This window comes from Megalops cyprinoides, chromosome 1 (genome assembly GCF_013368585.1).
Source record: "Megalops cyprinoides isolate fMegCyp1 chromosome 1, fMegCyp1.pri, whole genome shotgun sequence".
Classification (NCBI taxonomy): Eukaryota; Metazoa; Chordata; class Actinopteri; order Elopiformes; family Megalopidae; genus Megalops; species Megalops cyprinoides.
The window spans coordinates 60,694,257-60,713,800 of record NC_050583.1 but is presented as its reverse complement, the minus strand read 5'-3'; the positions used below and the strand labels follow the sequence as shown (position 1 = coordinate 60,713,800).

Below are 19,544 nucleotides of genomic sequence, written 5' to 3'. Positions count from 1 at the left end.
TTTTTTAGATGTAAAAACTGAAGCATACCATTATCCATGGAAAACATGGAATTCTCCTATTATGACAATTTTCTATATTTTCCCTCTTGGTACCCAATCAATGTTCCTCATTAGTCCAAAATCGAAAATGAGGGATTTTATACAATCTGGCACCATAATATTACATGAACGCGCACGTCGGGTGGTTAACATGATATTAATTTCGTTCGTTCGTTTACATAATCTAATGGTCAATTGGATAGGCTATGCCAGGTCGTACATGGGAAAATAAACAAATGCACGTTTCATAGCAATTCGGTGTGATAAGGGTGATAGTTACAAATGGTAGAATTGTCCGCAATAAATTTAGCTAGTGTCCAAACATAGCAAAGCCCTTCAGCCCAAACTTGGATAGCCTGCATTTTATAAACTGTCTCACGGTGCATATGATTATTTGCTACATGCCCCATTTATTTCATTTGTCCATTTACTGTTAGGCATGGAATGTGAAAAGTTCGGACTCCTCCGTTTACGCAGGAACGCGTAGCGTCCCGCCAACTCCGGGTGAGGTATCTGTTGTCCATGTCTGTCGCACGTTTACGTATGCGATTTGCTCCGACAGCCAATCCAGGATCAGTTAAACAACAAAATATTAGCCCCAGTTATTTTTGGTATGAGGTAAATACTGATCAGAAATCAGCGCGCGTGAGTCTGGCCGTTAGCTTTGTATATAAAATTGCCACAATTAACGTGAAAACATTTTCCGGAAATACGATCAGTTTGCTGTCTGCGAGGAACATAACCCTGAGAAGGAAGTTGCTCGCTAATGTGATGGTTAGCGCGTAAATACCGGGGAAACGTTGTCCTAAATCCTCTGTACTACGAGTTATCTCAATAGCTAGATGTAGACAAGCATGTGAACGACACTTGTGAATAGCGAAGACACCATACGTCTCACAATTAGCTTATTGACTCGCTGTTCAGAATGTTTTGCTTTAGTATCATTGATTTTAACTTGAAAATGTAACAGTCCTCCTAGGGAAAAGAAGAGGGCAATCCAATGCAGGCTGAACCCTGTGACCAAGAGGAGCCCCCTTCGGTACTGTGGGGGCTGGACCCCATCTTCTCTGCGCACGCCAGACTTTATGTCAGAGACATCCTGCAAATGAAGGAGTCCTGTCAGGTCCCAGGTACTGTAAATCTGTAATCACAGTTGGCAGACTATATTAATATCAAGCAGCTGTTTGCTTCTCACTTCGGTGGGAAATAATCAAATAATAAGAGCATACACGATGTCAGTGAATATTTTTCATCATGGAACACAAGCGTCTGTAACTTGATAAGGCCGTTGTTTATGAAAAGCTGACATGCTAATTTCTTTCTTCATATCTTAGGCATTTATTTCTACAGATTTCACCCGATTTTCACAGTGGACGTGTTAGGAACTGTAGTATACAGACGAGAGAGAGATGACTTCTTCTGCTATGGAGGTAGAAATACTTTAAGGCAATGTCCTATGAATGTAATCTCTGTTGTCTATTTACAGTAAATGTAAACTAGTTTATATTGCTTTATAGTAATTTTTCTTGTTTTGATATGAAAAGTTAGCCTCAGAAAAGGCCTACAATGTCTCTTTTTATGTTTATTGTAGTGGATGATGGCACTGGGGTCATAAACTGTCTTTGTTGGAAGGATGAACAATGGAAGCAACAAAATGAACATGTGAAATGTAAGGTTTTTTTTTTTTAATGAAAGGCTTTTTACCAGTGTACAGCTTGATGAATGCATCTAGCACTATTTTATTGTTGTGCTATGGACCACAGTCAGATGTCCCTCTTAACTGATATTAATATTTTTACATAACATTTTAAAATTTATTTTAAACTAGTGCACATAAGAGGAAAAAAAGGCAAGGCGCATGTGACCTGTTTAGATAAATTGTGGGCTTAATTGTCCCAATAATGTCTTTTGAATTCCATGTTGCATTCAGTACATTATACCACCTGTATAGATGGTTACTTGAACTTGATAGTGTTAGCAGTTAAGGAGGGTGAGAATGAAAGACTGACCCCTGCCCCCTCCCCTTGCCTTATATCATCTCCAGCTGCTCCTAGGTCCCTGGCTAGCAGCCATGGAGGCTTCAATCCAGTGGAACAGCTGAAGAAACTGCAACAGGCTCAGCGCAGCAGGTCCCAGTTAGAAATTGGAGATGTGCTGAGGGTGAGAGGGCCAGTTCAAACCTCTGTCCAAGGACAGCGAGAAATCATGGCCTCCACCTATTGTAAGTGAACTTGCACTGAATGGTAACTGCAGCGTCCCTCAACAGCACCTCATGTCTCCTCTCTTGTGTTATTGCACCCTGACAGAAAACTGTACCACAGCTCTCTGCATAGACTGTCCTGATTTTAATAGCCAATGTTGTTACAAAAGTCTTGTGCTTTTGTAAATTAATCTCACTGTTACAGGATGGTCTGCAGACCATTGTTACAGGATGGTCTGCAGATAGATTGTGTTTTCTTTGTAATGGTAACATTTGGGGCCACACATTCATTTCTGAGGAATGCTATAAATGTTGACAATAATAACGTTCATAATAATTAGCATATTATATTTAACTTTAATTATATTATAACATTTACTGTTGCTTATCATTGGTACAGGTGTATTACTGCCAAGGATGGTTAAGACATCACAATATTCATAGATATAGCTCTACAAATTTGTGCTGGTAGTGCCATCTAGTGACAAGAAAGTGATATTACAGTCTTAAACTATTAAATTATCTACACACAAAAATGCATGTGTATTTTTTGCTGTGGTTAAGCAGCCCCTTGAAATGATAGTTTCTCCCTCTCTCTGTCATTCCCTTACTCACGTAGTGGTTTCTTCAAAAGTAACAGTCGTGCCTTGTTTTGTCACTAGATAGCAAAAAGAAACTGACAAGGGCATCCATAACCCCCCTGAACAATGCCTGGTTTTACTAACCCATTGTAAATGGATGAGAGGAAAACAAGAGTGATTGAATGCCAGAGTATCCCACCTTGTCAAGTGCGAATTAGAGAAGGCAAGAGAGGTGTCTGAATATTTTCAATGATAAATGACAATCCTAACATTTTCAAACAGTCAGTTAAAAATCAATTTATCAAGGTCATTGATAAATTCTGTTATAAATGACTATAATATTAGTTGCCTGCTGAATGTATGCCTCATATATACTCTGCAACTCTATACTTTGTAACTTTTTAGCAATATGACATGCGAATATATGAAAAATGGTTTAAACTACATTGCCTTTTCTCTGTGTTCAGATAAAGTAGAAGACCCAGTGATGGCAGTGCAGATTTCCTGGATGTTGGAACTACCCCAGCTCTATCGCAAATTCTATGACAGATGCTTCCAGATGCAGGAATCAGATCTTACTGAGTAAGTCATAGTGTCTTGATCTTTATTCTTTTGAATGTTCTGTAGCATTACAAAATTATGTATATGCAAATACATAATTATGTAGATGCGGATGTGCATCAGAATGTATCAAGGTAGATTTGCATAGGAATATTATTTTTGTGTTATGAAAGCTTTTTTTTTCTAGAGAGTGAATTTCACTTGCTCTGGTGTCCCAGCAGTGCCCAGTCTGCTCCCGCTCTGCTTGGGCGGGCGTCAGGTTTGCTCAAGGACTTCCTGAGGGAGAAAGCAGTTGAAAGGTTTCGGCCCTATGACCTTCTGCAGAAGCTGGTTCCACTGATCCCCGACATTCCTCCGGAACCATCAACACAGCAGGTTAGGAACGTGCCCGCCCGCGAGGCATGCATCAGTTCTTTTTTTGAGTCTCATGAGAGCCATCAGTGCTTTTCTTTCACTCACTGTAATTGCCAATATTATTTTCTTTGATGTGTGTGTGTCTGTGTTTGGTGGTTTTTAAGAAAAAAAAAACTATATTCAGATGAGTGGGGAATCCTGTATCATTGAATTAGTCACTCAGTGTTTGATTCATTTTGTATTGGTGTTACGTTATTGCTTCTGAACCATTTTGAAATATGTATGATTGTCTGTATGGCACATACATATCAGACAGATGGGGAAAGGATGAATGAATGACCCTGTTACTTATCCCTATTTGATAAATTGACTCCTAGAAGTAGAAGCTGTACACTTACAAGGTTGAATCAAATGTCTTTCCCTGCATCGGCCACATCAGTGTCTACAGGGGCAAGGACTGGCATTATCTGGGTGTGTAATAATTAGCTTAAAACTCCTAAGAAGCTGTCTGGACCCGCAGCTGAAGGGATTGACCTTGATCCAAGGACAACTCTCTCTGCGTTCCATCTGTACTATTGTACAAGCCTCTTCCCTCACTACCTACCTCTCACAGTCACATCTGAAAACTGCTATGGGCATTATTTAAATTAGGACCAAGTACGGTCACAAAAATATCATAAGTTAGAATGTTCTCTTGCATGTCATAAATAGGGAGATGGAAGTTCTGTATTAACATGGTTTTCCTTGAAAGTTGGTTTCAGTTTCAACTCAAACTGCATCATTAGTGCCTCGTATAATTCAGTGACCTGAGAGCTATTTAATTGTCAAAAGCTATGTAACTCTATAATAAACAGGCCCACTGAAAAATAAATGATAGCAGATTTAATTATGTGTAAACTGCAACACCATTGGATTGTTATTTTGCAAATTTCTTGCATTAATATTCATCCCTTTTCAGCATCATTCATCATAAATGGCACACAGCTGTATCATATTTCATGCTAAATGGAGGCATCCTAGAACGTCATGTCATTTATGAGTTGTTGAGCAGTAATTTAAAATGAAATGACCCAGAGCTTTGAGTAAATTGCTCCCAAACAAACCAGATAGTTTCCAGACAGCAACATTGTGTGAGTAACTGAGACGCTCCTCATGTGAAGTATTGACAGAGTTGGATTAATGTGTTCTGCATGTTAACTGTGCATAGGCCTTTTGCACATTTAATCTGTGCAAATCTGAGTGAGTACCCCTGTTGTTGTGTAATGCAGGAACCAACACCGCAGTCCTCTTCAAAACAGCTCCATCAGCTCCTCAGAGAAACTCTGCAGCTTCTTCAGGATGAAGGCTTGGTGTTTCGTAAAGTAATATCTCAGGATCCAGTCTATCAGGCAAGCTCAGAATTTCCCAAGTGTGCCAACAGAATCCCACAAAATACCAGAATGTACATTATGAAAGGAAATGACGGTGCACTCCCTTTAGGAGTTAATCTGTTCTTTTGGATGCTTAAAACACAGATTGCTACTCACTGGGCACTGTCATTATACTCTTCTACCAGGTCACTGAACTGGACAAGGAGCTACACAGGGTGACCAGAGACATCATCAGAGAGGATTCCAAACGAGAGAAGTGTGAGTTGCCTTCTTTTAACCCCTCAATTCAGATACACGGTGAAGAACCTTTTCACCGTATCTTCCGCCTTGTGATGAAGAGCATATTGGGTGGAGCTTTGAAGAAACTATAAAGGACGCTGAAGCAACAAAAAACAATCCAGCGCAGAATGGCACTACGAGCAAAATGCACATGACGTGGAACTCAAGAAACATTCTTTTGACTGGATGTTTATGTGGTGTTCTTGCTTTTTCCTAGATGCGGAGAAGGGTTGCCATGTCTTGCACGTCCTTTCTGCTGTGAGACAGCGTTACTGCCCAAATGTGAGCAAGGTGGTCATAGAGGTTGTCCTAAAGATTCTGGAGTGCAACAGTGAGATCATCAGCACCACAGACAGCCACTACATCGTCCTATGACAATTCTCTGAAAAGACCACTTGTCATTCCATAGTCTGCAGCGGATGCATATACATAGTTTGTTTATAAATATTTTTTTTTTCAGTTGTGAGTCATAGGAAACATGGATGATATAATGCTAAAAAAAATTTTATAAACAATGCCCTCACTCTTTCATGAACTCACTTTGCACTTATTATGATGGGTGACATCATGGTACATTAACGGCTTTCATACTGTACTTTTGAGCAAGAGGTGTATAAAAACAGTAGAGGGCACTATCTATTAGTTAACTGTAGGTATACTTCAGCAAACACAATGATAGCAAACTGAACATTAGGTTTCACAAACATCTGTCACATAATGACAGTTGGCAAATAGTTTTACAATTGTATATTGTATATTTTTCTTTTTAAAAAGTTCAATTTATGTATGTATATTCACATTTTGTGAAGGACAAGTTGAATTGTTGAAAGTACTACTTCAAATAAATTACAGTGAATCAGCTTTTACAGTGTGTTGCTTGTTTCAGAAGAAGTGGTGGGATGGGGTACAGTTGTGCTTTTGAGCAATACATGTTGCGTCAATAAATACCCAGCTATATACATGTGATATATGTTTTACAAGTGGCTCTGAATAAACGTGTCTGTAATGCATGTTAGTGCAATCAAGTACCAAATAATCTCGTCCATTGAATTTGCAGGTGTTTTATTTACCTAACGTTAATGAATTCACTTCATCTCACAGGAAGAACGCTAGAGCATAACGGAAACCTGCCTTGCAAACTTTTGAACTGCATCATCTGAATTCTCACTCAAAATAAAATCATACGCGTCTCTTTCGGTTGTCAGGAGAGACTCTTCCTTTATCAAGATAACCAGCCTTTTCCTCGTAGGAAAGCCCAGCCTTATAGGGAGGAGATACGTCTTATTGCAGAGTAACAACTCTAGCTTGTTCCTAGTAGTGGGCCTTCCATCTCGCTGCTTGTGAAAAGGCAAGCCCATCCCATTTGGCCAAACCTCTTCGCGCTTCCGGACGCACAAACACAGCAAGCCCTGCTCCAGGCATTAGCGGTGCTCCAGCCGGCTTGTTTCCTTTGACTGAAACATATTGAGGGAGCAGGCTGGGGGCGAGCCATTGTCATCAACACAAAGAAACGAACTCTTCGACTTAAGTGATGCCATTTTCAACACGCGACTACCCATTGCGATCTGGATCGGAATAAGAAGTTCTTCCAAGTTGGATTTAAATTAATGCAGGCTGCACGAAAGCGTGTCCCTTTGGACTAAGTTAGAGGATAAAAATACACAATTCACTGGACGCACAATAAGTTTTGTGTTTGGAGCAGCTGGCTAGCTGCACCATACATATCTATGTTAGCTGGCTAGTCAACTTTAAAGCGAAACGGTCGAATGCTCCCACTGATACATCATTATCCCACGGCTCATCGCCTCGTGACTTTGAGAATAACCTCGCTAAACTGCATTTTCTAGAAGCGTGCATTATACTTTAAATTGCAGATTGCATATCTCTACCATTAACATTTCGAAGATGCAGTTTCGGACAGTTCTGGATGTAAAAGTCGTGGATGTGGAGAAGAGGCGCAATCCCTCCAAACACTATGTGAGTAGATGCCTATAATAGCAACCTTGGCTGGTCCGCGTTGTGCTGTTTGATAAGGAAAAGCCAAACGATTTTGGAAATCTGCCATTACGGTATTTGTAGTCACGTGCCAATAGGACAATGTGCCAACATCATATCATCAAACGGGAACAAACTTTACGCTAAGTGATATTCTTGTAAATTCATAGATAGTAATTTGTTTTGTTCAGCGAGGTCGTAAGTCCTGGATCTGTTGACCAGCGCTGTTCATATGCCTGCTATACACACCTCCAAATGTGGTAGTTGTTGAAGATGACAGGACAGTGGGTTAGGTAATTCATGCAAATGAAAGTGTTTGTTGAGCATCTAGGGGAGAACGTTTTGCAGTTTCATTTATTAACTTACTCATTAATGACATATTTTCTTTCATTTAATTCATCTAAATAAAATCTGGAGCGTGCCTTTTGAGACGAGATGGTCTTTGCTATACTAGACCAGTACCCCTTCATTTGATTATAAGGACGCTGTCTTGCTAATCCGGTGTGTTATTTCTCATTGACCTGACGTGACGAAATAGGCTTCCCAGCAACTCTAATTTTGAAAAATAAAGGATTTTATCACAACCAAATAAAAATATTAATTTCTTGTTCGTGGATTCTTTTAACATGTATTTATATTTGAAGATAAAGTATTTGAAAAGTCAACAAACATTGATTGTAACAGAGAGAGAAAATGTCCGTACAATTCTTAATCTCAACATGGTCTCATAATCACAGTACCAGTAACACTGAGTCCGAAGTGCAAATATTTGTCCTGTGATACCTGTGTGCTGTTGTTGGATGGGTTTTGAAAGCTAAAGAGGAAGTCCTGTTTTGAACAGTGCCACTGATGGTGACGTCTGTATGTCATGGCAATGGACTGAAATATTTTTTTCCTGCTCCACGTGATTCTTATATTTAAATGATAGACTTATTACCAGTGCTAGGATGTTGTGGCCTTAGACTACTTGAAATAGCATTCTTTCATGTTGTCCATTTTCATTGAAATGAAATGAATTTTGGAATTGTAATGTGGAATTGTGTAGTGTGCGTCTCATATACCAAAATAACAACTCAACCCTTGTCCTGAATGTCCTGCTTGACAGGTGTTTGCACAGTGTCACCCTTACATACAAGAACTGCAATTCAAGCCTCTTAAAATGTCCTGTTTGACAGGTTGATTATTTCGGGGATGGGCAGTTTTGATTTAGAACAGGACCACCTCATTACCCCAAAGTCTGAGAGTCTACTTTTATTGCGCATTTAAATAATATGCATGAACATTATTGCAATGCTTTTTGAAGTAAGTTTCAGTTATATTTCAGCTTTGCTAAATACATTTATCATGTATGGCTGCAACATGGGTATGTTCATTCATTTGAAAAAAGTAATCAGCAACTTGATATGATAAAAATGATATTAGCCATTCATAAAATGGTCTTCATTTGCCACTGTTCCTTTGTTCTTGCACTGTTCTTTTAAATCTTTGAGAGCAGTCACTTTTTGACACCTCTATTACAAGGGTTTCATTCACATTCAGTGAGCTTTCAGTTAGCATACAATCGGTCTGGGCTGCATTTATGGATTAGAAACAAAGTGACTAAAATGTGAAACTGCCAATCATGATACTTTGACACCCCGAAAATCTCAGGAAATGCAGTTTCAATCTCGGTGAATACCACACAGTCCGCCTCAAATGCTAGCAATTGTTACTTAAAACTTTACACCTGACTGACATGTAGAAATGCACAGTACAATTAATTTCCAAGTTCAGATACCACATTAACATGTGCAGACATGGTCTCCTTTTGTACTTAGGTGTGGCTTGTGTGCCATTAATGTACCCATACCTTCTACTGGATTTAGCTAATATGCTACAATTCCTCTTCTGAAAGTAGCATGCCACGTGAGGAAAAAAATGAAGGGAGTTGCTAATCCTCTTCCTTTCTCAGATCCCTTGAGAAGAAGCCTAAAACCTCATCTGTGATGGCCAGTTTTTAGCACAACAGCTGGAAATGTTTATCTTATATAAGAAAGGAAGGGGGAAAAGCCACAATTATTTGCCTTAAAGTTTAGCAAATGCTCTGACACACTGAGAATGTCTCCAACAGCACTTCCTTGAATGAAGTGGGTGATTTTAAGAGTGACGAAGAGGGTACTCATCAAACAATTACAAGGCCCCAACCCTGCTTCCCTTCAGATGTGAACACCATCATGAACTAAGGTCAATGATCCTTTTTGTCATCGTTTCAGTCACTCCCATAACCTTCACATAACCCTTAAAATGTAGTTTTGTTAAGATGGGCAAAATTGGGGTTCTTATTGGCCATAGTGGCTAAAACCAGTTAATTCCTGATTCCAAGTTCAAGCCTTTTTTTTTTAAATCTCAGTTCAGTTTAAAACATAATGATCATCAGAATATTCATTCAGATAGCCTAAAATGTAAATTCAGCAGGTGTAGGAAAAGGGGGAACATCCTTTTGTGTAAAAAAAAAAAAAAAAAAACTTTGAAAGTTTTTATTCTGCCAGATAAAAACCCAGAATATTTTTATTTCCTAATTTTGAGTGTACTCTCATATTTCTGTACCTGTGAGGACAGCAGGTGTTAGCATTTGTGATGCTAGTGATTCTGCTTTGTCTGCTGTTTCAAGGAGTTTCTCACTCATTTGGTCTTAGTTCTCTTGTGTGATGTCCAGGTCCTGCAGGAAAGACCACTGTGCCCCAGGGGTGACTGATTCAGTGAGTCAGGGCCTGTGCTGACGTCCGTCTCAGCACAGTCATTGTGTTGGTTCGCAGTCTCTTCCGTCATTGCAGGATTCGGGATTGAGCCAACAGAAGTCTTACGGGGATCCCTACGTTCATCGGGGTGTGACACGTTAGGGGGACGTTAGTTGGGCCTGTTAAATGTTGTGGCTGTTGGCTGGTCTCCACGATTTCAGCTCACTTGCTTTGGACTGAGGCGCTGTGCTCTCACGTCTCTCATGTTGCATTTCCCATAACTGCTATTTAGCACTATTTCCACCAAAGCAGTTGCTGCTTGGCTTGTACTTTTAAGCTGTATACACAGTACTGTTCTTGATGCGTGATGAATGAGCGGAGCTGTGCTACCCTTTTGGTCAAGCTTCCAGGAACAACAACACATTTTAAACATTATGCTTAAATAAGAGATCAGATTGACCCAAGTGACCTAGAAACTACTTTCTCGTTTTCAGGGAATGATAATGAGAGGCAGTGTTTCCACACATCTGGAGTGTCTGCATTCCCACAATTTTGCTCAAATTACAAATTTAAGGATTAGATACAGATCAAACAATAACATACCAGGAATACACCGCAATAGATGGTTTTCTTTTAAAAGATTCTGAAGCTGAGTTTGTCCACAGTTATTGTTTGTTTTGTGCAATAACTGTACAGGTTGATTTTATCCCAGCAACCGAGTAGCAGGAATATCTGTTTCCTCGCCATTTGGCATGCCAGTCCACTAGTATAATCTAGTGAACAAGGCTGAATAATTGCATCTTTTCTGGTGAATCTCGACAAGACCTCAAAGAATAGTGGTATTGGTCTCTCATGATTTTCAAACATATTAACCAAGAAAGATACCTTAAAAACAATTTCAAGACACTTGGTTGGTCAGTCTTGCAACCGCATAACCTCAGCATGAGTGTACCTGTACATATGAAAATGTTTTCTATATGTTTGTGAAATCAGGGCTATATTACCAGTAAATCTGGAAAAGACCATTCTATACACTAAGGTTGTTTGACTTTTGCTTGGTTAAAAAAAAAAAAAAATGCATTACACTGTAGTCAATGGTATCTTCCACAGTGCCTCCACTGTTGCCATGTAACTTTGTCCCTGTTAAATGAGTGCTTTGAGAATTCTTACTTACCAGGGTAAAAACCTATTCAGTACAGACCCAATTGATGTTGCTTGAGCTACAGGAATCAGGTTATGATCACACAATGCAACAGATGTAGTTATCATAGCTGAATTGTCACGAGCAAACTTAATGCAATAAGAGAAATATGAAATGTGTTGCAAGTATTTGCTCCAGGTTTATGTTGCCGTGCTTTGCTGTAATCATGGCAGGTGTGTAGTTTATCAGTAGCTGGGGTCAAACACTTGATTTAGTTCATACATTGGTCCACTCTTTGCCCCATGGAATTGGAGAGCTTGAGAGTGATGTTGGGAGCTTTTGGTTTTTTTGAGAATTAAGTGCACGCATTTTGTCCCTTGGAATTACATCATTGACAAATTATGATTTTGTGATAGACAACATGCGGGGGCAGTATGTGTGGCCTGCAAAGTAAACACATGATGTATTGTCTCTTTCAGTGAGAAATGTGTTTACTTTTCACACTTCAGTTTCAAGGATGTGATGAGTGATTATCATTCTTTTGCCCTGTTACAGACTTAGCCTATCTATCCCAGCTGTGGTCATGTGCCAGTCAATTCCGACTTTACTGTCACTGCTTAGTATTTTTAAGATCACAGATGAGAAAAATGCGGACATTGGAACCACTGGGAGTATGAACATGGGTTTTTCATTGGATCAGTCCCATGGCATTATGAAATGTCAGTGATGTTTTCTTTGCTCCTCAATCCCTCATAGACCACGCTAAGACCTAGACTTGTCGTCATGTCTTCGTTCTCTTACGCATCTGTTGAGAAACAACTTTCTCCCATGGCTCAGTGCCACTTCAGTAGTAGCAGTCTCATTCAGGTCTCTCATTTATCTCACAGCTTATGGATTTCTCCTTTATTTATTTTTTGAGTTATGCAGGCAGCATGTTGTATGGCGTCATTTCTATGCTGGGATGTGTGGAGTAAATATGAGGTGAATGAATAAGGACTTTTAAATGTGACAACGCAGAATGAGAAGATATAAAAATCTGTCAGAGCCAAAACACTGCCAGATGTACACTTTGGATATCGGAGCAAGTTTTTTTTGAGATGTTGTTGTTGGCTTGGCCGTGTGTAAGTGCACTCAATACTATGTCTCAGTCAATGCATATGGCTGTAGACTGAGCTGCTGGGATATGATTGAGTAAACTGGGAAAATATAGCCCTTCTTAATTGTTTAAGATGATAAAGAGGACAAGCACAGGGAGGAAATCTCCGCTGAATCGACACTTTTTTTCACCTCCTTCAGGAAAACACTGTTTGCCAGGCTACATTTCCTGTCCCCTTGCAGTAGAGGAGCAGGGGGAGGGGTGACGTTTTGGAGGCAAACTGGAAATGACCACGATGCCGTGAGAAATGGGAAGAGGACACTATTTTGGCCGTAAATATGCTTAATCCTTCTAGGAAGGCATCTCCAAGTCCCACCATTTCAGTGTGCAGATTCGATCAATCAGGCCAGTAGAGGGAAAATAGGAGATCAGCACGCAGAAGTATCTGCAATCTTTGATCTTGTGAGCCGTCTACTTCACACCTTCTCTTGGAATGCAGGACCTCTGTCCACCAAGGGAGAGATGTATATTTCTGTAAGGCTGAAAACTGAAATATGAAATTTACATCTGAGTAGATTGTCAATTCCAAAACTACGTACATGATACATGAGCCTCCAGGGGTTAAACGTTCCACCCTTCATATGCGGAAAAAAAGGTTTGGTTAAAAATATGGTGGTTACTGTTTTATAAGTTACTTAAATATAGAATGTTAGGCGGGGTTCAGTGTTTAAAGTGGGTAGATCCACAGGCTGTACCCACAAAGACTACTGCTAAAGCCTACGTTACATTTGTGCTCCTGGGAACTTGAGGACAAGTTGTCTTTGAAAAGAGTAAGTTTTTTGTGCTTTGTGCTATGGCTGCTCACAAACTGCTTTAGTTTTTCAAAATCTGTGTTAGTCAGTGTGTTTGTGAAAAAGGTGGGGGACAAAGTGCAAATATTTCTGTATCTGACCTGCGAAAGATGAGGCTTACAGCTGGTGATTGCATAAGTAGGTGTTGTCAAACACCTGCTAAGAACAAGGATCACTTGTAAATGTAAATATTATCAGCATACAGCTTTCGTGTGCTCATATCATGCTGATGGAATTAAATGTTATCATTTACTTTATTTGCCCTACATTGAGTATGGCCTGCATGAATAAGCCTTTGAATAAGCCTTTTGTCTTTGAGCATGAATCTGGTCATAGCTGATGAAAGAGGTCTCTTGTTTGAATAGGGTCGTTTTGCATTTGTTGAAAACATGTTTTAATACATTCCTGTGACGTTATCTCTTGCTGCTCATTTGCTCTTTTTTTTCCCTTGAGCATCAAGCTATATTGGTTCATGTGGCAAGAGAGCTTTTTATTCTCAATCGGAAGCTGTATGTTGGTTTGAAATCCTTGCTGCATTGCTGAAAGCTCCTAATGAGCTCAGTGAATGCTATGCAGTTTGTTTGCTTCTTTTAACCATGTTGTTTCAATAAACATGCCCATTTTCATTAAACGGAACATCCTTGAAATCTATTTGGGATCGTGAATACTAATGCCAGAGAAGGATTTTCCAGGGGGCAAATTTTGATCCCTTTTCAATTTTGCTATGTTTTCAGTAAACTAGGTTACAACCTTATGCTGTTTACTTTAAACTGAATCTTAGTTTATTTCAACATATGCATTGAGGTTGAGCATAAGTTATTGGAACACAAAAAACACTGACTTTGCAGACAGACAAACTGATCATGGGTTTATCTTTTACTTTTGTATTACCCAGCCATTTCAACATCAGTAGTATGGTAACAGTCAGTTAATGTTCTTTTTATTTTGACCAATGAATCATTGACTTTCAAGACTGACATGAAGTGATCGTGGGTTTGTCTGTTATTTTAGTAGTAATGTTACTTCAAATGGACACAGTATTGTAGCGCACATGCTCATAACTAACTAACTAACTACCAACAATATTAATGGGGGTTTTGCTAATGCCATGATGCTAGAAAAGGAAGCAAGCCACAGTCCTTGATGATGTTAGTTGACAATGTTCAAAAGTTTAATATCACTTTGCAGCTGGCCAGACTTGCTAACCTTTTGGTATCATAAGACACCGTGGAAATGTAAACAGACTACATGAAATTCCATTAATGATTAAATAGCATGAACCTCTCCGTCATAATAGTCTCTGGTAGCACCTATGCTCCAGCTGGCACCCACCTGATTGTGGTGCAGTGTGGGACTTGTAGTCTAAAATAGCTGTTGGCAGCATGCGATGAATGTGTATCTGAGGGGTGCAGTCATCTTTCTTCAGTGCTGTTGTTGCAGAGGTTGTCACTGTGAGAGGAGCCTGGCAACATATACTGAATAAAGATCACACAGCACTCAGTAGATTACAAGTCTTAAATTATATTGCTATACGTCCTTTGCTCATGCATCTTTCATGAATTTATGAATTTTACACAGAAAGCAGTATCCATAGTATGCTTAGTAGATGTGCCAGAAGGTGATGTCACATGTCCTTTTTTATTCTGAGGGCCTTTGTGTGTATATTGTGAAGTTTATGGTAACTTACTAAAAGTATGTATGAAGATGAGCCTGAGATATGTCTTGAGATTTAGCAATAGATCCTGAGTTTCTGATTAACCTTGAAAGAGATTCATAGGAATGGACCCTGTTAACTGAAAGAGCTCCCTCTCAGCTCTCTCCAGTGGAGTTCTGAAGATGGTTAACAGGCCAGACTCCTTGCTGAAAGTAAGAAAGTAAGATGGGATGAGGCCATGAATGACATTATATGTCTTTAAATAAAAGAGACCTGGAGCCAGTATCACCGTTGTAAAAGTGCGTTGTAAAAGAAGTTTCCTGTTTGGTTCCCATGTGGGGCACTGCTGTTGTACCATTGAGAATTAAATGACTTAAACGTAATTAATTTGGTAAATAATAAGCTGAAAAAAAACATCAACCATGCAAGTCTATCTGGATAATGTCATCTGGAGTAAAAATGACATAAGTAATAAAAGACTTACATTTTTGCAAATTTTCACGAATTATTTTTGGGTAGCATTTAGTCTAACTAGTATATTATGATATGAACTCACTGACAACAGAAGATTTGTTTGCAGATCCCAGTAAGGTCCTAAACAGCGGATTTTTGGAAGCACCAGGTTTTTTTGGCAGGAATGTTGAACAATATTAAACACAGGAAATAGTTTATCTTTTAAACTTTGGCTTAACTTGATACTGATCTCAAATGATGAAAATCAAAATCAACAGATCAAAAAAAAAAAAAAACAAAAAAACAAAAAAAACCAAAACAAATATAGTTGTATAGTATCATTCCAGTCATAATTCTGAGACTCAGATTGTCAACCTTTGTCATGCTTTTCAAACAGAAAGAGGCTACCATTACAAAAACGAACAAACTAATTTGTCTATGTGGTGTTTGCTTCCTGTTTTGAATTTTAAAGGAACATTTGAGCTTATGTTTCAAATTACCAGTAATTATAGTTACAGACCCCAGAGCTCAGTAAAGTTTGCACTTCAAACAGTGCAAATGATCAATCATATTTGTCATTTTGCGCATGCTGTTTGTGCTACTATTGGTAGAATAGAGTTGTTTGTTCTCCTTCAGTTATTGAACAGCAGTTATTTGTGCTGTTGAAGTGAACATTCTTGTTTTTATTGTTGTAGCATTCATTTTGAAGCCAGTGATGTTACTCACCACCCCCAATTTTGGAATTGCACCAAATGTGTCTTCATTTGTTTTGTTTGTACTCGTTTGACCTGTTGAAATCAATGTTCTTGTTTTTACAGTTATAGGATTTGGTTTGAAAACATGTCCTCTTGGTTTGTTTTCCATTCGTGTCATAAAAGTCCTTTGTGCAATCTCAACTGTGTTTAAGGTATTTACTATTTACATTTAGGCATGTGACCTTCTGGAAAAATGTCACTCACTTCATAAAATATGCCAAGTATTATATAAGCAATGATAATGTGGAGGCTCATTTTGAACATCATACACAAAGAAGACATGTTTGTGATTTTTAAATTTCAGAGAGTGCTGAGCGATGCCACACTTATCGTATCATACTTTAAAAACTAGCACGAGTGACGAGTTTTTTTGGCAGCACGAACAAACATAAGCAGGGCACAATCTTGTCTTCCCATGTAGGATTTATTATCAGCGCTGTTTATGGAGGTGCCAACTTTAGTGAGCTAAACCCTTGTGATCAACATTCCAAGAGCTGCTTTCTAGTGCAGTTTTGGCCACGGTTCAGCTTTCCATGGAGGGAAATGCAAAAAGGGGGTAGATTTGTTGCGTGTGCTACAAGTCAAGTATTGAATGAAGGATTTTGGACAATGTCTTTATTTTGTAGGAGTAACATCACATTAGTTCTTTTGTAAAATCTAGTCAAGACACAGTGTCTTCCTTTCTGATATAGTGTGCATAACGTGTAAGAAAATATCTGATGTGATTAGATCTCCTCTGAAGCTTAAGTGTGTTTGTACAAGCTTAAGAAGTCATAAAACCAACAAAGTTTTTTCACTTTGGGTACCACAGCACAGTATTTCCTGTAACTTCAAACACAACCAAGCAAAAGCATTTTATAGGCTGTCACATCGACTGGTATGTTTTGAGGAAGATGCGGATCCAGCCTGTCAATTTGCTAACACTGGAATTATATGGCCTATTTCAAGACCCGGGTTTGCAGAGGGTAACAGTTGATATTTTGGGAGGCGGCTATAGTGGGTTCTGTTTTCCATCATGGTTGCTAGGAGGACTGATCCATCTGGCACAGGGTTGCAGTCTTTTCTTAGAGCCCTTATTTTCCCCGCCGCGGTTTTGCTCCACAGTAGAATTAAGATGCCAGGGGGAATGGGGCTGATATTCCAACATGCCTTTTAGGTCAAAGGGCTTTTTATAACGTGCCTGCTGGAGTAGGCGTGCGTCCACACATCATACAGCCAAAAGGCCTCTATCTGCAGCCACTCTCCTGTGACTCCAGAGCACAATGTGTCAGATAAGCTCATAACTTTTTAAACTAGTGTGCTCAGACAGTATGGAAATACGACCGGTTTGTGCATTCAAGCCACATCCACAAAATCACACTTTGGGACTTTCCCCACGCTACTGGATGGCACCTGTGTGCACACTGCCACTTGCTCCATGTAGAAAGCCTCTTCTCTGTTTTCCCTCTCCCCTTCTCAAAAAGCGTCTGCTGGGTTGGCCATGCATGTATTTATCTGTTTATCTGTTCTTTAACTCTTAGGTTCAGGTTTTAATTAATATCATCTGAGTGCCTGGAATCATTAGTGCTTTTGTGGCTTTCGGACTATTGTTCTAGCAATCTTCTTATCGTATTCTACTGGCTTACTTTGTAAGCAATGCAGGTTTGATCACTGAGGGTTTTCCTTACACACCAGCAGAAAAAGAGATGTGGCTGACTCACCTGTGTGTGACATGCTATTTTGAATGGTTGTGTTTTTGCACAAATTGCCAGAATAGAAGTCTCAGTCCCTGAGGTCAGACTGCCATGTAAAAGCTTCATGTAAATGTGAGACTTTAGAGTTTATTCATTTTACACATTGTATTAATTAGGGGACATAAGGAGAACGTATTGCTAGGTCACAGTAGCTATCTAATATTTCCATGAGAGAGGGGGGGAGGGAGAGGGGGAGAGAGAGAGAGAGAGAGAGAGAGAGAGAATATGCCCCTGTGGAGCTGGGCCAAGAACAACTGGTGTTTCTCCAGTAGAAACAACCCTCTGACAATAAGCTTTGTTCTGGCAAAGCTTTTGTTTCTCAGTTCTCTGTATCAGACCTACATCACAAATGTTGCTGGCAGCGACGTGAATGACGTAAGGTTAATCAGTGCGATGGACTAGCTATGTCATTGGAAACTTTAATGCATGTTCAGGGAGGTCATTTTTCTTGGGAAAGTTTAAAACTGGCCCCAATTGGTTTTCAGTTTGAGATGTCAGAATCAGTACTGTCAGATTAGTGAAGTGTTCCCAAATAGCCCTAACTGCCATTGCTTTATAACCTACTTCATGTAATGCATGTGTGTTCTGCTATTTGACGGATGTAGGCTGCATAGGGTGTGCTTATAAAATGTTTATTTTGTAATCGCTGTATACACAAACTGACATTTTGATCCAAGATTTATAATGCTAGCTATAACATGCTCATTTTGTCCTTGGCAGTTAGAGTGTGGAAATTTCCATTGTCCTATTAAATGCGCACATTAAATCCCAACTGAAAAAGGATGATTTAAGGCCATACTCCTGCTTCATGGAAGGGAAGTGCACATCCCAGTATGTCACCTTGCTCTGACCCCATGATAGTTTCCTTGATGGTTTCCAGTGAGATCTGCCGACAGAGAAATAGTGCAAGGTAAAGCCAGCTTCACCTCTGCTAACCCCTAGAAGCAGCACGGCGAGCGCTGGACTCCATCCGGTGCTCAGAACAATGTCCAGAGCTGAGCAAGCTGTGTGTTGAAAAGGTCACTTGAATCTCAGTCCTGTCCACCCAATATTGTTTCCTGACTCCAGGCATTAATCAGCACTTTGTGGGGGTGTGGTCATCTCATGATTTGTGTCTTGTTATAACAGTTTTGTGGCTGTGTGTTCTCTCTTGGCAGGTATATCTCATCAACGTCACATACTCGGACTCCACCTCCCACATCGTCTACAGGAGATACAGTAAATTCTTCGACCTTCAGGTAATTAAGCCTTGTTATGAAAACTTCTACTGTTGTATTGAGGCGTTCACCTCATTATGTAATGAGGCTTATTCCCTGTTTTCAATGGTCACATTCTGGTGTAAATGGGCTGTACGGGTGGTTTACTTTACTGAAAGTATAACTGACCGAGGATCCATTCCAACAATGTCACTAGTCAGCTGCTTCTGTCTCTTGGCCCAGGCTTGCCAGCCATTATACAGTGTGACAGAGTAGCGCTTGAAGATTTGAGCGGATTCTTTGTGTGCATGATAACAGAATTATGTGCAGTTGTCAGTGTTTAAGACTGGGTCTGAAAGCCATCTGAAGGAGATTAAACAATTATGCCACTATCCGTCTTCATCATTTGCATTCACTTCTTAGGGGCATTTGATCTCCAGCAATTGTTGCTGCCATATGCAAATTCAAATAAATTAGAGTTAGCTGCCTTAGTTGGCAGCAAAGTGCTGACAAGTTGCTGGCATTTGAGTGCAGTTTGACAATAACTTTGATATGTGCTAAATTTTGGT

The 19,544-nt window shown here is 39.6% G+C and overlaps 2 protein-coding genes across 4 annotated transcripts in view; both read left to right on the top strand.

Moving 5' to 3' along the window:
• The first annotated feature begins 698 nt into the window (after positions 1-698).
• stn1 (STN1 subunit of CST complex) lies at positions 699-6,057 on the top strand. Its single transcript, XM_036543355.1, has 9 exons — positions 699-1,169; positions 1,374-1,469; positions 1,631-1,708; positions 2,084-2,260; positions 3,288-3,402; positions 3,600-3,756; positions 5,004-5,123; positions 5,291-5,363; positions 5,602-6,057. The coding sequence occupies exons 1-9, from the start codon at positions 1,040-1,042 to the stop codon at positions 5,757-5,759; spliced, it is 1,104 nt and encodes a 367-aa protein (XP_036399248.1). The 5' UTR covers positions 699-1,039; the 3' UTR covers positions 5,760-6,057.
• A 799-nt stretch (positions 6,058-6,856) lies between these two features.
• The window catches only part of sh3pxd2aa (SH3 and PX domains 2Aa), a 92,193-nt gene continuing 79,505 nt past the window's right edge, over positions 6,857-19,544 (top strand). For all 3 annotated transcript variants that reach the window (XM_036537519.1, XM_036537510.1, XM_036537502.1), the window contains exons 1-2: positions 6,857-7,361; positions 18,937-19,017. In XM_036537519.1, coding sequence (XP_036393412.1) covers positions 7,290-7,361; positions 18,937-19,017 — 153 coding nt within the window. In that variant the 5' untranslated portion in view covers positions 6,857-7,289. The remainder of the gene's footprint in view (positions 7,362-18,936; positions 19,018-19,544) is intronic.